We start from the raw sequence: 18,491 nt of genomic DNA, 5'->3' as shown, positions 1-18,491 counted from the left end.
ACTAAATGTGCTGATCATAAGAATGTTTCCGTCAAACATTGAAGTGAACCTATTTACCTCATTTAATTTATGTTCAATGTATTTTTGTTGATTCCAGAGTTTTTACGTTTTGCTACAACTGGCCAAAAGCTTACTTTGTTCCCCCATATTTAAAAAATATTTCCTGGTTTGAACATTTTCTACGAATTTTTCAACCTCAAAAGAACTGCAAATACGAGCCTACCATTAAGGATATATCCACCTACGTACTTACCATAACCTACCTACCTAGCATACCTGTACAAACTAACCATTAAGGATGGCAGGGGCAAATCTAAGGCATTTTTATTGGGGGAGGGGGTAAGAAGGGTCCATATCCGGATAGTCAAGGGAAATGGGATATATAATAATTTTTATCCACATCAATGGGGGGCAAATGCCCCCCCCCCAATGACCTCTCTAAAGGATGATAGTGTGTAGAAATAAATGTCTGTGAAGTAAAAAATTTGAAAACTTCACCTTAAGATGCAATACTATCATAGGTGCAAACAAACTGAAGGGTTAAAGGGAGAACAAGGACATAATTTGCCACAGAGCTGGGGAGAACTACCCCACATATCCCAGTATACTCCCCCTCGCTGAAATTTAGTTCCTTCAAAAATCTTATTAAAACTTGAAAAAAGTCTGCAAAATTGAAGCATCAACGGGTCAGTTTTCTTTAGTATACCTTTGACTTCATGTACTATATGGCTATTTTCAGTTTTCAATTATAATTTTCACTTGTTCTGGTAAAATTGGCTCCAACTTTGCCACCCCCCTCCCACCCTCTGGTATTTTGACGAAATTACGCCACCGGGTGAGGGTCCAACTTCAGAGGACTTTCTTTCCGGGGGGAGACGAAGTGCGAAGAAAAAGACTTAGGTAAAATTGCAGTTTAGCGGCTCGGTACTTGTCTATTATACTAACCAAACTCAATTTCTTCAACTGAGTAAAACCGGTTTCTCTGTCCGCATTCGGTTATAATTAGCTTAACCTGAGTGAGATAAACAACTATGTAGGTATATTTTGATTAGGTATTTAATATATAGAGCTGGTCAGGTATTTCATATAATGCGTTCTGGGCAACCTGCTTTTCATAATTCTCTATTGTAGATTCCTTACTAAATTATAATATTTTCATAAGATGAAAATATTATATTTTCATCAGAACATGGTATATTTCATTATGATTGACCTAACTTAACTTCTTGAGTGTGGTCGGGACAATAGACAAGCACCAGCGGCTCTTCTGAAAGAAATGTTAAAAACGAAGGGTGTTATTTATGCTCTTTCCAACTAATACAGTTTTCCTTTATCCTGTATCTTGTGATGTACCTTGTCTTCGTTTTAAATAGTTTTCTCGCATTTTTGAATCGATGAATCTTAGTTTCAACTGAATTACAGATTGCAATGTTGGATAAAAGCATTATTTGAAATGATTCAAAATCTGGATAACTATGGAAAGAAACATACTGCATTTTATAAAATAAGAATTTCATTCATTTACTGTTTTCTTTAAGTTTTTATAAATCCTAGGACTGTAAACTTTGAAAGTAGGCTTTTCTATATTAGATACATAATTAAATTCTCAATTTCTGTCAAATTTCCATTTCCTAAATGACTATATTAATATTATAAATTATAAGTATTTGCAATAATTCCCAGTATTTACAATAGTTGACAGATTAAAATAGGTCAGTTCCTGTCACATGTTTCGATGTTTATTTCCTTGTTTTTAAGCCACCGTTTTAGATTACTTGAGTCAGTTCTAATTCTGTTTCTGTCCTCGTGTTATCTACATTTATTTTATTATATGTGTGAATAAACATTTTTATTCTCTACTCATAATCTTTATGAAAGGTAGAGACGCTAGACATCCTCTACCTGTTGAACCCAAATCAAACAGTTCGTGGTAACGAAATGTAGTAAGGAGCGACCCGGCTCAATAGTAAACGAAACTCTAAAAAACGGAATTTTGTTGCTAAAATATACATCAAAAGAATCGGATTTTCATGCTAATTTTAAATTTATAAGTTTCATCAAATTTGGTCTTTGTCATCAAAAGTTACGAGCCTGAGAAAATTTGTCTTATTTTAGAAAATAGGGGGAAACACCCCCTAAAAGTCGCAGAATCTTAACGAAAATCACACCATCGCATTCAGCGTATCAGAGAACCCTACAGCAAAATTTTCAAGCTCCTATCTACAAAAATGAGGAATTTCGTATTTTTTGCCAGAAGACAAATCACGGGTGCGTGTTTATTTGTTTGTTTTTTTTCCCAGGGGTCATCGTATCGACCAAGTGGTCCTAGAATGTTGCAAGAGGCCTCATTCTAACGGAAATGAAAAGTTCTAGTGACCAAAAAAATTGGAGGGCACCTAGGCGCCCTCCCACGCTCATTTTTTCTCCAAAGTCAACAGATCAAAATTTTGAGATAGCCATTTTGTTCCGCATAGTCAAAAACCATAATAACTATGTCTTTGGGAATGACTTACTCCCCCACAGTCCCTGGGGGAGGGGCTGCAAGTTACAAACTTCGACCAGTGTTTACATATAATAATGGTTATTGGGAAGTGTACAGTCGTTTTCAGGGGATTTTTTTTGGTTTTGGGGGTGGGGTTGAGGGGAGGGGGCTATGTGGGAGTATCTTTCCTTAGAGAAATATGTCATGGGGGAACAGAAATTCAGTGAAAAGGGCGCTGGATTTTCTAAAATTACTAAAAAAAAACAATGAAAAAATAAACATGGAAAAGTTCTTTCAATTGAAAGTAAGGAGTAGCATTGAAACTTAGAACGAACAGAGATTATTACGCATATGAGGGGTTCTAAAAATACTTTAGCATAAAGAGCGAGGTATTTAGGAGGAGATAAATACCTCGCTCTTTATGCTATAGTATTTTTAGTAATTTCAACTATTTATTCTACGGCCTTTCTGATTCAGGGGTCATTCTTAAAGAATCGGCACAAAACTTACGATTTAGTGTAAAGAGCGAGGTATTAACGAGGGTATAAACCCCCTCATATACATAATAAAAATTTAAGAATATAAAAGTTTGTTACGTAAGTTAATTCTTAAGTTACGTATATTTTTTACTAATAAAAAAATTCGTTAAAAATTAAAATTTATAGTTGCCTTTTTGTGTAACCGAAAAATTGCATGGCAATTAGGCCTCCTTCCCCATCCTATATTTCTCAAAATCGTCTAATCAGAACTAAGAGAAAGCCATTTAGCCGAAAAAGGAATTAAAATGTAAATTTCATTTTAATAATTTGTATCTGGAGAGCCAAAATCAAACATGCATTAATTCAAAAACCTTCAGAAATTACATAAAAAAAACTAGTTTTTCTAACTGAAAGTAAGGAGCGACATTCAAACTTAAAACAAACAGAAATTACTCCGTATATGCAATGGGTTGTTCCCTCCGCAATCCTTCGCTCTTTACGCTAAAGTTTGACTCTCTACCACAATTCTGCTTTTTAAAACAATTAAAAGCTTTAGCATAAGGAGCGAGGGATTGCGGAGGGGACAACCCATTTCATATACGGAGTAATTTCTGTTCGTTTTAAGTTTTAATGTCGCTCCTTACTTTCAGTTAGAAAAACTAGTTTTTTTATGTAATCATAGACCAACGCTACCATAAGACTAAAGAAGAGAGCATAGAGAAAATCACACTTTACAGAGAGAAGTAGAAAATTTTACAGGGCTCTATTTAGGAAGAGATTGGGAGGAGGAGATACTTAGTCAGAAAAAGAACCACGATTTTAGGAAATAGCATAAAATAAGGAAACAATTGGTACTACTCTTTTTTCCATAACTTCTCTTCAGAAGAGCCGCTAAACTGCAATTTCACCGACTTAAAGATCTTAAAGAAGAATTCCCTGACACCTAACAACGGTATTTGTCTTTGGAGCCCCCTCCTACTTGATCAAAACTATGAAGGCAGTTTTTCTGATCAGGGGTATTAATGAGTATCTTACAATATCCCAAGACTCATTCATGAAAATCTAAAGGCAAAATAAACACAGAAATATTAAGTAATATTTATACTTTATATAGCATTTAATATTCATTATAAATTCTATTTCCATGCTCAGGACTTAAGCCTAGATTTTGGTATACTCAGGACTGCCACCTGGTAACAAAAATTCACTACATTTCAGTGATTGTCTGCTTGATTTAGTGATTTTCTTAAATAATCTAGTGATTTATGTACAAATTTAGTGGATCTTTAATTAGATAATATAAAAAATCACTAGAAATAGTGATAAATCACTAGGTGTAGCAAACCTGGATATACTCACCACGGTAAAAAATTCAGCCACCTGGTCCATTGAAAGTGGCAAAGGCGTAACTAGGGTTTTCAGCGCTAGAGGTACAATGCCAGTCCCCCCCCCCCGTAGCATCACTACCACAGCATAAATAAACAAAAACCTGTAGTTTGGCACCCACTCAGAAATTGTGCCGTCTGACAGCCGCAGACCTAGCTATTCCACTGGATAGTGGTACTTAAAAACTGCAAATAATATATCATTATATTCCTTCTCTAAGAGAATTAATACTTGCTTTATATTACGAAACATATCCATTTGCCAACAGAGTAACCAAGTCACTAAGACTAACTATGTCAAGCCGTTCTTAATTTAAGATTAAAGCTGCTGTTACGGTATAGTATGCATAGTTATAGGTCCAACAACCTGTTAATAAGAATCAACATGCTGATCTTTATCACGTGTCATCATAGCAGTGGCTTATTAATCCCTCGTCACGTAGCAGATTCCTTTTAGACTAAGTAGCTATCAGCTGATACCGCTTCAAGCAGCTAGAGTGACTCTTCGGACAGTTGAGGTTTTTGACATAATGTTTTACCTTATTTTAAGTAATTTCTGAGACCACACTGGCTAATCATTACAAAACACAAAATCGCGAAGAAAAAAAGAACGAGGACAATAAACAGCCAGTGAAAAAATTGAAAATTATGCAAATATTTCGTTCAAGACCTCCGCTTGACGGTCCTCGGTGAAAAATAAACAGATAAAATATAAAAAACACACCTTAAAACAAAAAACAAAAATGAAATATGATGACCCTTTCTCACTAACGGTGAAAGAGTAACTAGGGAAAGGGTAACTCCGCTTTACCCTTTCACCGTTACTGAGAAAGGGTCGTCATATCTTAGTTTTGTTCAAAAGTGTTTTTTTTTTTTTCAGTTTATTCTGCACTGAGGACGGTCAATCGGAGGTCTTGGCCGAAATATTTGCGTAATTTTCATTTTATTTTTTTTTACTGGCTGTTAATTGTCCTCGTTCTTCTTTTCTTCGTGATTTTTTGTTTTACCTTAATTATCTAACTTTCTTCGTCTTTTTACATTTTTCTTTCTCTTTTCTTCTTTTTTGATATCTTCATTTGTTTGGAAATCGATCATTGAGACTCATTCCATTTATGTCTGATGTTGGTTTTTGCTAACTCCATGTAGGTTTCCTCTCTGCTAGGAAAATTGTTGTTTCTTGGTGTATTTCAAATATGGTCCTTTTGTCGTATTTTTTTTACTTTGATGTAATTTGTGTTTATGTTCTAATAGATTTGAAGGTTACATTTTAACAATTTACTTTTCGAAAAGCTATCGTACAACTTTTTTGCCTTTTTGACATTTTTTTAACTGTTTTATTCTATTACCTGGCTGCAGAAAAAATATTTTATCACTGTTTCCGATCCATTTAACTATGCAGGCACGCACGTAGAGTGAAGATTTCCGACCTATCCCCCTCCTTTTTCCAATCAAATTGAGATTTTTTATAAATTTTCTCATTCTTCTTGTATGTTTTTTTGTTTGGATTTTTTTCTTCTTTTACTTTTGATGATCCTGCCCTCTCCCAAAAACAAATTTGTATGCATGTACTTGTTGCTAAGCGTCTTAGTCAAGATGCATTAAAGCTAATTTTGAGCAGTGCGAAAACGTCCGCTGTAATATTATTAGTTATACAATAAGCTCACGAGTTTTTAGAAAAAAAAATCTCTGACCGGATGATTTTTTTTTTTTTTTTTTAATAATGAGAAATTCTATGGCTGGAATTTTTAGACTCAGAAACTAAAGCATTATCTTTACGACAGATGGTAATGTATATAGGTCATACTTAAATTTGGTTAGGGTTATCGGTATTTCTCTGAAAATAAGACGGGTTCTGTCATTTCCTCGTTGTTTATTTATTCAATGCTGGAACTCCTTTCCGGGCTGATCGTGTCAACTTGAAGAACTCGAATATGTTTTCGTGATATTATCCCTTTCTATTTTTGTGTCGGTTTTACAATTAAAGTCGTTTATCAGAGAAAAACCTTACGTGAGCCCTGGAAAGTGTAATTTCTTATCCGAATTCTTCAAATAATTTATACATAAACTACTTATTTTCCGCTTATATTTGAAACTCTTTATACTTCCAATCTACTTATTCTTTGGGCCTGCCCTACTTCTTTCCGGACCATGCCGGGAAAGACTGGTCTTAGGAGTCATTTTTGAGCATCAAAAGAAACAACAAAGAGAGATGAAGTTAAAAAAAGAAAAAAATCAAACGAGTCTGCGGCCAGTATAGCGAAAAGAGATGAAAGACAAAAACAACGCGGGTATTTCACCTGTATGTAAACTAGGCGTCCTCAGCACGAGATAAAAAGAAAAAATAACACTAAACTAAAAACAAATAAAAAAACAACAATAATAATGATAATAATAAATACAATTGTCGCTACTGATCCATATAGGGAAATATCCTACCGATCCACGTAGGGAAATATCCTGCCGATCCACGTAAGGAAATATCCTATTGATCCATACAGGCTATGCTACTATAGTACTGTACCACTGTAGTATACTGTACATCAGTATACGCCACTGATCCGTACAGGCGAAATATACGCGTTGTTTTGGTCTTTCATCTCTTTTCGCTATTAAATAAAAAAAACAAGTTTTTTAACTGAAAGTAAGGAGCGACATTAAAACTTAAAACGAACAGAAATTACTTCGTATATGAAAGAGGCTGCTTCCTCATCAACGCCCCGCTCTTTACGCTAAAGTTTGACTCTTTCTCTCAATTCTTCTTTTTAAAACAGTAAAAAACTTTAGCGTAAAGAGCGGGGCGTTGATGAGGAAGCAGCCTCTTTCATATACGAAGTAATTTCTGTTTGTTTTAAGTTTTAATGTCGCTCCTTACTTTCAGTTAAAAAACTTGTTTTTTCTATTTAATTTCTGAACGTTTTTGAATCAATGCATGTTTTGATTTTGGCTCTCCGCAGAGGAATAATCAAAACGAAATTTGCATATTTTTTTTTTGGCTCAATGGCTTTCTCATAATTTTGATCGAATGATTTTGAGAAAAAAAGAGCGGGGGACGAAGCCTAGTTGCCCCCCGATTTTTTGGTTAATTAAAAAGGCAACTAGAATTTTTAATTTTTTACGAATCTTTTTATTGGTAAAAGATTTACGTAACTTATAAATTAGCTTACGTAAAGAACTTTTGTATTCTCATGTTTTTATTACATATATGAGGGGATTCGCCCCATCGTCAGTACCTCGCTCTTTACACTAAAGCTTAAATTTTATCCCAATTCATTAAGAATGACCCCCTGAATCACAAAAGCCATAGAATAAGTAGTTGAAATTACTGAAAATACTTTAGCGTAAAAAGCGAGGTATTAGAAGGAGGTGAGCCCCTCATATGGGTAATAATTTCTGTTTGTTTTAAGTTTTATTGCTGTTCCTTACTTCCAGCTGAAAAAGCTTTTTCACTTTTATTTTTAAATATTTTTTTTTAAATAATGCTAGTAAATCCTGCTCTCCCTTCATGGAAATTTTCTTCTCCCATTACAAATTCTCGAAGGAAAGTTCCCCCAGCATATCCCCCTCTTCTCAACCCCTCCCCCAAACCAAAAAAAATCCTCCTGAAAACGCCTGTATACTTCCCAATAACCATTACTATATGTAAGCACAGGTCAAAGTTTGTAACTTGTAGTCCCTCCCACGGGGACTGTGTGGGAGTAAGTCGTCCCCAAAGACATAGCTATAAGGTTTTTCGACTACGCTGAATAAAATGGCTATCTCATAATTTTGATCCGTTGACTTTGGGAAAATAATTAGCGTGGGAGGGGGCCTAGGTGGCCTCCAATTTTTTTGGTCACTTAAAAAGGGCACTAGAACTTTTCATTTCCGTTAGGATGAGCCCTCTTGCAACATTCTAGGACAACTGGGTCGATACGATCACCCCTGGGAAAAAAAAAAAAAAAAAAAAAAAAAAAAAAAAAAAACAAATAAACACGCATCCGTGATCTGCCTTCTGGCAAAAAATGCAAAATTCCACATTTTTGTAGATAGGAGCTCGAAACTTCTACAGTAGGGTTCTCTGATACGCTAAATCTGATGGTGTGATTTTCGTTAAGATTATATGACTTTTAGGGGGCGTTTCCCCCTATTTTCTAAAATAACGCAAATTTTCTCAGGCTCGTAACTTTTGATGGGTAAGACTAAACTTGATGAAACTTATGTATTTAAAACCAGCATTAAAATGCGATTCTTTTGATGTAGCTATTGGTATCAAAATTCCATTTTTTAGAGTTTTGGTTACTATTGAGCCGGGTCGCTCCTTACTACAGTTCGTTACCACGAACTGTTTGATACTGGCCGCAGTCTCGTTTGAAGGTTTTTTTTGTTGAGTTTTTTTGTTATCTCTCTTTGTTGTTTGTTGTCATGGCTGGCCAGTTCAACTTGAGAACCTAATCAAACAATCAGAACGTTAATCAAAAGAACCACACCTAAACAATATATCGTTTTCTACATTTTCTCTTAAATATGACCTAGTGGCGTCAATTGGATGGAGGGAAATTACTCCACCCCTAAATTCGAAAAATACACCCACCCACCCTAATTTCCTTGAATTGAATCCCCTTATGTATCAATATACTACGAGATAAAAATAATAAGAAAATGAATTGGCTAAAAACTTTTGTTTTATGCGATGGATTATTTCGTACTTAAACAGATTATTATGCAGTCTTTAATTTGCTTATTCTAAAAGAAAATCATAATTACTGAGAAAATTTTATAAAACAGTATTTTGACATTAAAGTAAAGAGCGACATTACAACTTAATAATATGTTCCAGTATCCTACATTTTAAGGCATCTACCATACCCTCCCTAAAGAGGGCATCTAATACCCTCCTCTTCTGTAAAGTTAAGCTTATGCTCAACTGATAGCTTAATATAATGCAATATCAATAGCCAGTTATTAATTGTAAATGTTTTATTTACTTTTTGTCTTTCAAATCATTCAAAACAAAAATTTGAACCGCTAAATAAATAACTATTGGTTAATTATGAGGTTAAATAAATAAAGCTTGGATAGCTGTAATCCATAAAATGTTCTAAACTATGGAGGGGGGGTCATTCTTTTTAACATACGAGAAAAATTTTAAATTGCGGTAAACATCTTAAGATTTTGAAAAACATGGGTCAGAGGCGTATCCAAGATTTTTGTTTGGAGGGGGGGGGGTATAAAAAACTGTAAAAACCCACTAAAAATTTGTTTACATGCCTTTTTGTTACGTTTTACAGGAAGAGCAGAAATTTCGGGAGTGGAAGGTTCAAAACCCGTAACCTGTTCCCTTGATATGGCCTTGCCATAGACTCAAACAGGGAAATTGTGAAAAAATATGGAATAGTAACAAAAATGTTATAAAACGATTAGAGTATAGGACAAAGGTCCGAAGATTTTTTCTTTGATTATAAGCTAAGTTTAGAAGCTGTCATTTCTTTTGTTCGCAAATAAAAATTATTTGGTTGTCATAAATAAAACAAGCTTAGGGAAATCCAAAAGAAAAACACAATCATGAACTTGGCTTCTTTGTGGAAATTTCGTTAATTACCATGTTTTAAAAGTTGACTTTTCTTAAAGTACAATGACTTTGTGGCCGTACAATTGTTTTGGGGCGTGTCTTTAAACTTGTAATCTTTAAGAATGTTCGGCAAAAATAAAGAGGTAATTTTTAATTTGCCATTTTCAAATGAAGGTTAAAGTTCTTCTCCATATTCATCGGGTGTACCTATAACGAAAACTGGAACCTCCGAATAGGTCCACTAGCCTTCTCTCCTTGTAGCTGGAGTGCAACTATGCAAACAGTATATCTGTTAGCAAGGGCTAGTCCAGGATTTTTGTTCGGGGGGATTTAGAGTACAAAACGAAGTTTTAAAAAACATCGAAAACTTGTTATATGCATTTTAGTTACGTTTCAATGAGTCATTAAAAATGAGTCCTATTCAAACTAAATATTTTCTTCTCTTTTCAAACATGAAAATTTCGAGAAAAATTTACTCATGTGCTATAGTTAGAAATGATGAAAACTAAGAGATTTCATTTTAATGACTGCACACATAGGGATGTCACTCCTTGAGGTTTCATCTCAAATTTTGGGATTTCATTTCTGAGCTAGAGATCTAAGGAAAAGGATTTATATTAAACATCACCCTCAGAAAACACATTAAAGCATTTTTTTCAAACCAACGGATTTTCCAGAAGTGAATTTTGGGGTTTTATCAAATTTTTAGTGGCAACCCTGAACAAAGAAATGTCTTGTCTTATTGAAACTCCTTAGCATCCGCCTATTTGGCTTAGGCTGATAGCAATTAATTTACATTGGTAAAAAAATAACTGTTTTACCCCACAAAAATGTTTTCAAAATTATTTCGACCAGCGTTTTAACCCCCCCATTTGTGGACAACATTTTTAACTTCATCATCATTTGCGACTCGCGGACTAACTCTATTCTAAAGTTACCGGCAAAACGAATTATTTCTTGGCATTCACGTGTCAAAGAAAATCATACCTGAATTACTTGTAAGACTCGTTTGCCTATTAGTAAGTCTCGAACCGGTTTCTAAGCTACAGATCATAGATGAAATGCAGATGAGCGTAACCCCATTTATCATTGTCGTTAAGCATTAACTATTTCTGTCTTAATTTCTTAGTAAGAAATTTTTTCAATTTTGGTTATATGAGTAGAAAGGTTGAGGTAGCTAGGAAGCGTTCTGCGGATGAATGATGACAGGTTGCCTAACTCCTTTGTCTACGCAGCTTGCCCAGCACACTGTTCACTGGTACGGCCACATCCTTCGTCTGCCACATGATGCACGAGCATAGGTTGGGTTTAATCTTGTCCTCACCCTGCACGGATGGGAATGTCCCAGAGGACGCCCATCCCACTAGGTGAAAAGAACAAGCCAACAAACTCAGTGCCAAAGCCTAAGTTCTGGTGCAAGAGGCCGCGAGCCTGGCAATTGATAGGTCAACCTGGAGGTACCTGGTTTCTACACCGTCCTAACAAGATCTGTAAGTCAAGTTCGATTTGGCCAACCATCTCGGGCCAAAAGAAAAGCAGATCATCCCCGAAACCGGTGGGAAGGTATACAATAAAGTATTTAAAGAAAATTTGAACTTGTCGGGAGGGCGTTAAGAGGGAGGCTTTAAATAGATTGGGATTAAGGGGTAGTGTGCACAGTTGTGTTGGCCTCGAGCTTAAGTAAATAATAGTATTAAGTAAATGCAGTAAATGTTAAGATTTGCTATAAATTTAAGAAATGCACACATTTTCAAACACCTGTTAAATGTTCTATTCATTTTGTTTTTCAATGAAGTATTTCGCTTAAAAAGGAACTTTTTCAAAATTTTGAACTTTTTCAAAATTTTGAACTTGACAGCAAATTTTCATCAAGGGACAGCTAATGAACCAAATTAAAATTATATGGATGATCATCTGCATTTTTAAAAGAAATATTAACAAAAAAAAATTTATTTTCCATTAAGATTTCACAATTCATTTTGGACAATTCCAGAATCGTCAGATTAGGTTACATCAATCCCCACCTATTGTACCGCCATTCTTTTTTTTTCGCCACAATCACCAGGAGTTACGAAATATGTGACGAAAAAGGCAAACGTGACGAAAAATTAATGACATTCATGCACAATTAATGGCAATGACATTCATGCACGTTTAGCAAATTGACCAAAAATATTTAGAAAATTTTCACAAATCCTTCCCCAAAAAATAAAAGCGATTATATGATCTTTTCTATAGTCTCCTCCTACGTACGCTTTGGCCAATACTCCTCAACCACCATTTCAATTTTTTGAAACATCTACCTCCCCATCCCTCTCCAAAACCACCAAACTTTGATCAACTGGACAAACTTTCAAATATCCAGTGGGGGGTAAGGTTAATCGGTGGTAAAAAAAAAAATTTCTGCAGGCAGGTAATAGGATAAAACAGTTAAAAAAATTAAAAAATGGCAAAAGTTGTACGATAGCTTTTCGAAAAGTGAATTATTAAAATGTAACCTTCAAATCTATTAGAACATAAACATAAATTATATCAAAGTGAAAAATACGATAAAAAAAGACCACTTAACAACCAACCCCTCCCCCTGCCACAACCAGACCAGTATATGTCGAATAAACAGTTCATCTTATAGCCCGAGAAAGCAGATTTTGGCCCTTTTTTTAGAAGAACCAAAGCACGTGATTTTGATGACAGGAAAACAAGCATATTTAAGCGGTGCGTTTTGTGCACGTTTTTTTTGCTTCCAAACTAATACTAGTATATTACTAAGCCATACACTAATACAAAATAAAACTTTATGTTATGTTTTGTAATCTCAACACGGGCGCCGGCAGAAAACTTTCCAGTGGGAGGGAGGCAGACACCAAAATCGCAGTGGTGGTCGGGTGACAGGGAATATATTTCAGATATTTTTTTTCTAGAAAAAATGTTTATTTTTCAATGCTTTTAGGAAAAAACTCTCAAATAAAAAGCAAAAACCTCTCAATTAAATAGCAATTAAATTGCATTCAAAATGAAACAACATACAGTGAATTTTTAACAAAAGGGGTTCCTGGAAAAGAGATCAATTTATTTAATAAAGAATTTATCTAATTATTATTTCCTACGCCTTAGAATAGTTTACAGAAGGAGTAGAGATGTTCAAAAATAACACTGCCTGCATAGAAATCACTTTTCGATTTTATAACGTCTATGTAAAATGCACCTCTTTCATAACAGGACAATTTTCCCCCTCGAACTTAAATCCCTTATATATTCAGACATTAAATAAAAAATAAAATAGCGAAAGAAAAACAAATTTTAAACTTACCAACCAGATGTCAAATTGACCCTCATTCTTTTTAATGTCCTATTCAACGACATAAAATGGATGTCAAAGAAATTCGTCGCAAGTGAATCTAATCAAATACTTTGTGATAAAAAACTGGAAATAAACAGTGACTAAGCGATAATCATAACCCTAGACCAGCTAGCCACACTTAAGAAACAAGAACAATCATTTGTTTCATCAGCAAATAAAATTCTTTTCAAGTATTTCGTTGGATTGCCCCCCCCCCCAAGATGGTCGAATCGGGAAAGAGACTATTTTCAATTTAATCTGGTCTGGTCCCTGATACGCCTGCCTAATTTCATCGTCCTAGCTTATCTGGAAGTGCCCGAACTATCAAAACCAGGACAGACAGACAGACAGACTGATGGACAGAAATTGCGATCGCTATATGTCAGTCAGTAAATACCAAGTGCCATAAAATAAAACGACGCGGATGTTTCCCTGTATAAAACAAGGCATCTGCAACGCTAAGAACAAATAGATCAAAAACTAATAAATAAAAGACAAATATCCATATAATAAATAAACAATAATAAAAAAATATAATATAACAACATAATATATAATAATAATAATACAAATATAATAATGAATAAAATGTAATAAATAATAAATAAAAAACAAATATCCAAAACTACTAAATAAAAACAAATATCCATATAAAGAATTGATAGCGCACAGGGTGGCTATAATAGTCGACATGATGCCGGATCCTTTTTCATGGGGGCAGGTATCAAGTCTATCGCCCAGCCTTGTGACAGCCGTATTGCCACAAAGAGATAAATCCTGCGTGTATTGTTTTTCTTCTAACAATTATTTTGGGTAATTGTATGAAATACCCCCTACCTAATATTCTTCTAACATGTTCGTCTGACGCTCAATCCTATTTAAATATACCTAATATGATAAATTATAATACTTTAGAAAAAAATTGGGGCTATATATTTACACATTAGGGGTGGTGTTGGGTAAAGTGTAGCGGGTCTGCATACCCCATGTGTTAGGTACTATTATTCTACAAATTATGTAGTAAGAACTGGTTCCTAACTCCTAAATGTCCAAATACTTTACCCCCCCCCTAATGTGCAAATATATAGCCAAAATTATATGTTTTCAATTTATTTTGTCACTTCTCTTTGTCTAGTCTCACGCTAAGCTGAAAGAAACTAATAAGAAAACAAGAGCTAAGAGCTCATATGTCACTTGTGACGAGGTCGGAAGAGCAAAAAGCCAAGAGCTCTTATGTAATGAGCTCTAGCAAAATTCTAAGAATCAATAGATTGCTTTAAAAGGAAAATCAGAGGCTTAATGCCGATCGAGATTTAGAACCCTTATAGAGCTCCGAGTCAGGAGGTCCTTCTAAATATCAAAATTCATTAAAATCCGATCACCCACTCGTAAGTTAAAAATACCTCAATTTTTCTAATTTTTCCTCTCCCTTCAGCCCCCCAGATGATCATCGGGAAAAACAACTTTATCAAGTTAATTTGTACAGCTCCTTGACAAACCTACCAAATTTCATCGTCCAAGCACGTCCAGAAGCACCAAACTCGCCAATGCACTGATCCCCACCACCTAACTCCACCAAAGGGAGCGGATCCAGTCCGGTTACGTCGATCACGTATCTACGACATTTATGAGCGTTTTCCAAGATTTCTGGTTTCCCCCTCCAACTCCCCCAATGTCAAAAGATCTGGTCGGGATTTGGAACAAGAGCTCTGAGACATGAGTTCCTTCTAAATATTAAATTTCATTAAGATCCGGTCATTTGTTTTTAAGTTAAAAATACCTCAATTTTTCTGATTTTTCCAAATTAACAACCCCCAGCTCCCCCAAAGAAAACAGATCGGTACCAAATATGTCAATCTCGTATCTATAATTTGTGCTTATTCTTCCCATCAAGTTTCATCCCGATCTCTCCACTCTAAGGGTTTTCCAAGATTTCTGTTTCCCCTCTCCAACCCTCTATGTCCCCGGATCCGATTCGAATTGAAAATGGAGCATCTGAAACATAAGATTCTTCTATATATCAAGTTTCATTAAGATCCGATCACCCATTCGTTAGATACCTCGGTTTTCACGTTTTCCAAGAATTCCGATTTCCCCCTCCAACTCTCTTCAATGTCACTGGATCTGATCAAGATTTAAAAAAAGAGTTATAAAGCACAAGGTCCTTCTAGATATCAAATTTCATTAAGATCTGATCACCCATTCGTATGTTACAAATACCTATTTTTTTAATTTTTCCAAATTACCCCCCCCCCCCCACTCCACCAAAGAGAGTGGATCCGGTCCGGTTATGTCAGTCACCTATCTTGGACTTGTGCTTATTCTTTCCACCAAGTTTCACCCTTATCTCTCAGCTTTAAGCGTTTTCCAAGATTTCCCCCCCCAAATGACACTGGATTCACTCGGGATTTAAAATAAGAGATCTAAGTTTCGAGGTCCTTCTAAATATGAAGTTTCATTAAGATAGGATCACTCTTTCGTAAGTCAAAAATACCTAATTTTTTCTAATTTTTAGAATTAACCCCCCTCCAACTCCCCCAAAGAGAGCAGATCCGTTCCGGTGATGTCAATCCCGTATCTAGGACTTGTGATTTTTTTACCACCAAGTTTCATCCCGACCCCTCCACTCTAAGCGTTTTCCGAGATTTTAGGTTCCCCCCTCAATTCCCCCCAATGTCACCGGATCCAGTCGGGATTGAAAATAAGAGCTCTGAGACACGATATTCTTCCAAACTTCAAATTTAATTAAGGTCCTGTCACCCATTCGTAAGTTAAAAATACTCAATTTTTTCTATTTTTTCCAAATTAACCGACCCCCCAACTCCCCCCCCCCCACTAGATGATCAAATCACAAAAACGATAATTTAATCTGGTCCACTCCTTGATACGCCTGCCAAATTTCATCGTCCTAGCTTACCTGGAAGTGTCTAAAGTAGCAAACCCGGGACAGACAGACAGACAGACCGACAGAATTTGCGATCGCTATATGTCACTTGGTTAATACCAAGTGCCATAACCAGTCCTGTAATGCGCAAATGAATGGACAACTTTAACGGTAGTGGGTATTTAATACAATTACCTTATTTTGTAATAAGGCAATATTGTTTTTGTTCAAACAATCTGCTAAAGCCGTAATTTTCCGTGATGTCAGGTCAAAATGGAAGTTTCAACCTATCCAAAAACTAACGTATGCTCTGATTTTTTTTAATAATTTTTTTTTTCAATATTTCTCGAAGATTTTCTTCGAGGCTCTGAGAAATGAGAACTTCGGTACATACTTCTTGAAGTTCTCTTACTGGTGGAAGGTGAAACATTGTTTTTATTCTTTTACAGATTAGATTATAATCGATAACGCTTATCCAGCTTGAGCACAAATAGAGGGGTTTTGTACTTCACGTCACAAGGAAGGTAAAGATGAGTCTCATTTCCGAGAAATGGTTATCACAAGCTCAAACTTTGGTTTAAAAAGAAGCTTAAAAATAAACACAACAAAAAAAGTTTGCTAAAATCCACCAGAAAAAACTCAACGTGTTAAAACATGTTGAGTTTTAAAAAACTCAAGTAACACTACCAGCATTTTTAGAGAATTGTACCGGCTACCAGAATATTAGCATATCAATTATGTAGGGAAAAATTTGTCCCACATCTCTCGGGTAATATTTCGGCTAAAAACGACTTTTGATCAAGCGCCAAACAAGAAAGCAAGGTCTAAGATGACTAGGATATGACTAGGGAAGGGTGAATTTGACTGGAGATACAGGGGACAGTTTTGATGAAACACGAGGAAATTCTTGATTTGTAAGTTTGCTGACCTTCAAAAACAGTTTATTTGAAAATCCTGATTATGCCTCACACTTACCGAATCACTACCATTTTTATCTGTTTCTGCTTAACCTCAAGATCAAGAACTAAGAACATTAGAATTATTTCATGATGTAAAAACAGACTTTTGAATAAAACCTTTTAGCTCCACATGAATAAGCAAATCGTGATGGAAGCCGACGCGTCTAGTATTCGAAACAGGGATTACCCATTTTGTAAACACGATTGTTTGCTAAGTCGTTAACCCTGATTCCGGGTTGATTGTTGAGACTAAATAAGATCAAGGTCTAAGTACAACAGTGTATTGTATCTCTATTTTGGATTATGAGTAAACTCCTTTACATGGCTGTTATCAGTTATAAGTCCTTTTATTTGTGGACTTATAAACTTAGTGTGGTCTAACCTAAGTTTGGCCACTAAATATGAAGCATTTATTGCTATGTTGTTAGGGAAGGGGGAGTCCGACTTTTGATTAATTAATAACAGACGGGTTTACTCCTATGTCTCCTGTCAAAAAATTCGCCCGCTGATAATTATAGATAATCATCCTAATACTAAGACGACCTCTAGGTTATTATGTTTACAGTGTTTGTATACCTAAGAACTTTCCACTGAGTTTTACTTAGCCAACTTTAGCTAATAAGCTGTTTAAATTTTAAATACCAAGAACTTTGGGAATGAAATGTGATTGTTTTAATTCGTTATCTGGAAAAATTGACAGCCGTATACATTTTGAATAATTATGAAAAACAGGGACTGATTTTTTGATAAAAACAAGAGCTAAGAGCTCATATAGCACTTGTGACGAGGTCGGAAGAGCCAAGAGTCAAGAGCTCATATGGTTTGAGCTCTAGCATAATTCTAAGAAACTATAGATTGCTTTAAAAGGAAAATCAGAGGCTTAATGCAGGTCGGGATATAAAATAAGAGCTCTGAGTCACGAGGTCCTTCTAAATATCAAAATTCATTAAGATCCGATCACCCACTCGTAAGTTAAAAATACCTCAATTTTTCTAATTCTTCCTCTCCTTTCAGCCTTCCAGATGATCGAATCAGGGAGAACGACTTTATCAAGTCAATTTGTGCAGCTCCTTGACACGCCTACCAATTTTCATCGTCCTAACACGTCCAGAAGCACCAACTTCGGCAAAGGACTAAACCCCACCACCTAACTCCACCAAAGAGAGAGGATCCAGTCCTGTTACGTCAATCAAGTATCTACGACATTTATAAGCGTTTCCAAGATTTCCGGTTTCCTCCTCCAACTCCCTTCAATGTCACCGGATTTGGTCTAGATTTAAATAGAGAGTTCTAAAGCACAAGATCCTTCTAGATATCAAATTTCAATAAGATATGATCACCTGTTCGTAAGTTACAAATACCTCATTTTTTCTAATTTTTCCGAATTACTCCCCCTCCCTCCACTCCGCCAAAG

General features: G+C 35.4%; 1 protein-coding gene across 8 annotated transcripts in view; it reads right to left on the bottom strand.

The window, feature by feature from the left end:
• LOC136024739 (uncharacterized) overlaps positions 1-18,491 on the bottom strand; it is a 68,366-nt gene that overhangs the window by 10,065 nt on the left and 39,810 nt on the right. The window contains exons 3-4 of one of the 8 annotated variants that reach the window (XR_010616896.1): positions 13,205-13,318; positions 8,675-8,773 (exon numbers count right to left, since the gene is read on the bottom strand). The exons of 1 other annotated variant lie outside the window; for it this stretch is intronic. Coding sequence is in view for 2 of the 7 variants with exons in the window: in XM_065700171.1 (XP_065556243.1) it covers positions 17,094-17,152 (59 nt within the window). In the remaining 5 variants the exon portion in view is untranslated. Of the gene's footprint in view, positions 1-4,320; positions 4,427-4,582; positions 4,961-6,782; positions 6,957-8,674; positions 8,774-13,204; positions 13,319-17,093; positions 17,238-18,491 lie in introns of those variants that run through there. 6 more of the 8 variants (XM_065700174.1, XM_065700171.1, XM_065700175.1 and 3 more) reach the window with 6 other exon arrangements.

The sequence above is a fragment of the Artemia franciscana genome, chromosome 3 (assembly GCF_032884065.1).
Source record: "Artemia franciscana chromosome 3, ASM3288406v1, whole genome shotgun sequence".
Taxonomy (NCBI): domain Eukaryota; kingdom Metazoa; phylum Arthropoda; class Branchiopoda; order Anostraca; family Artemiidae; genus Artemia; species Artemia franciscana.
This window is presented reverse-complemented; position numbering and strand designations above follow the sequence as displayed.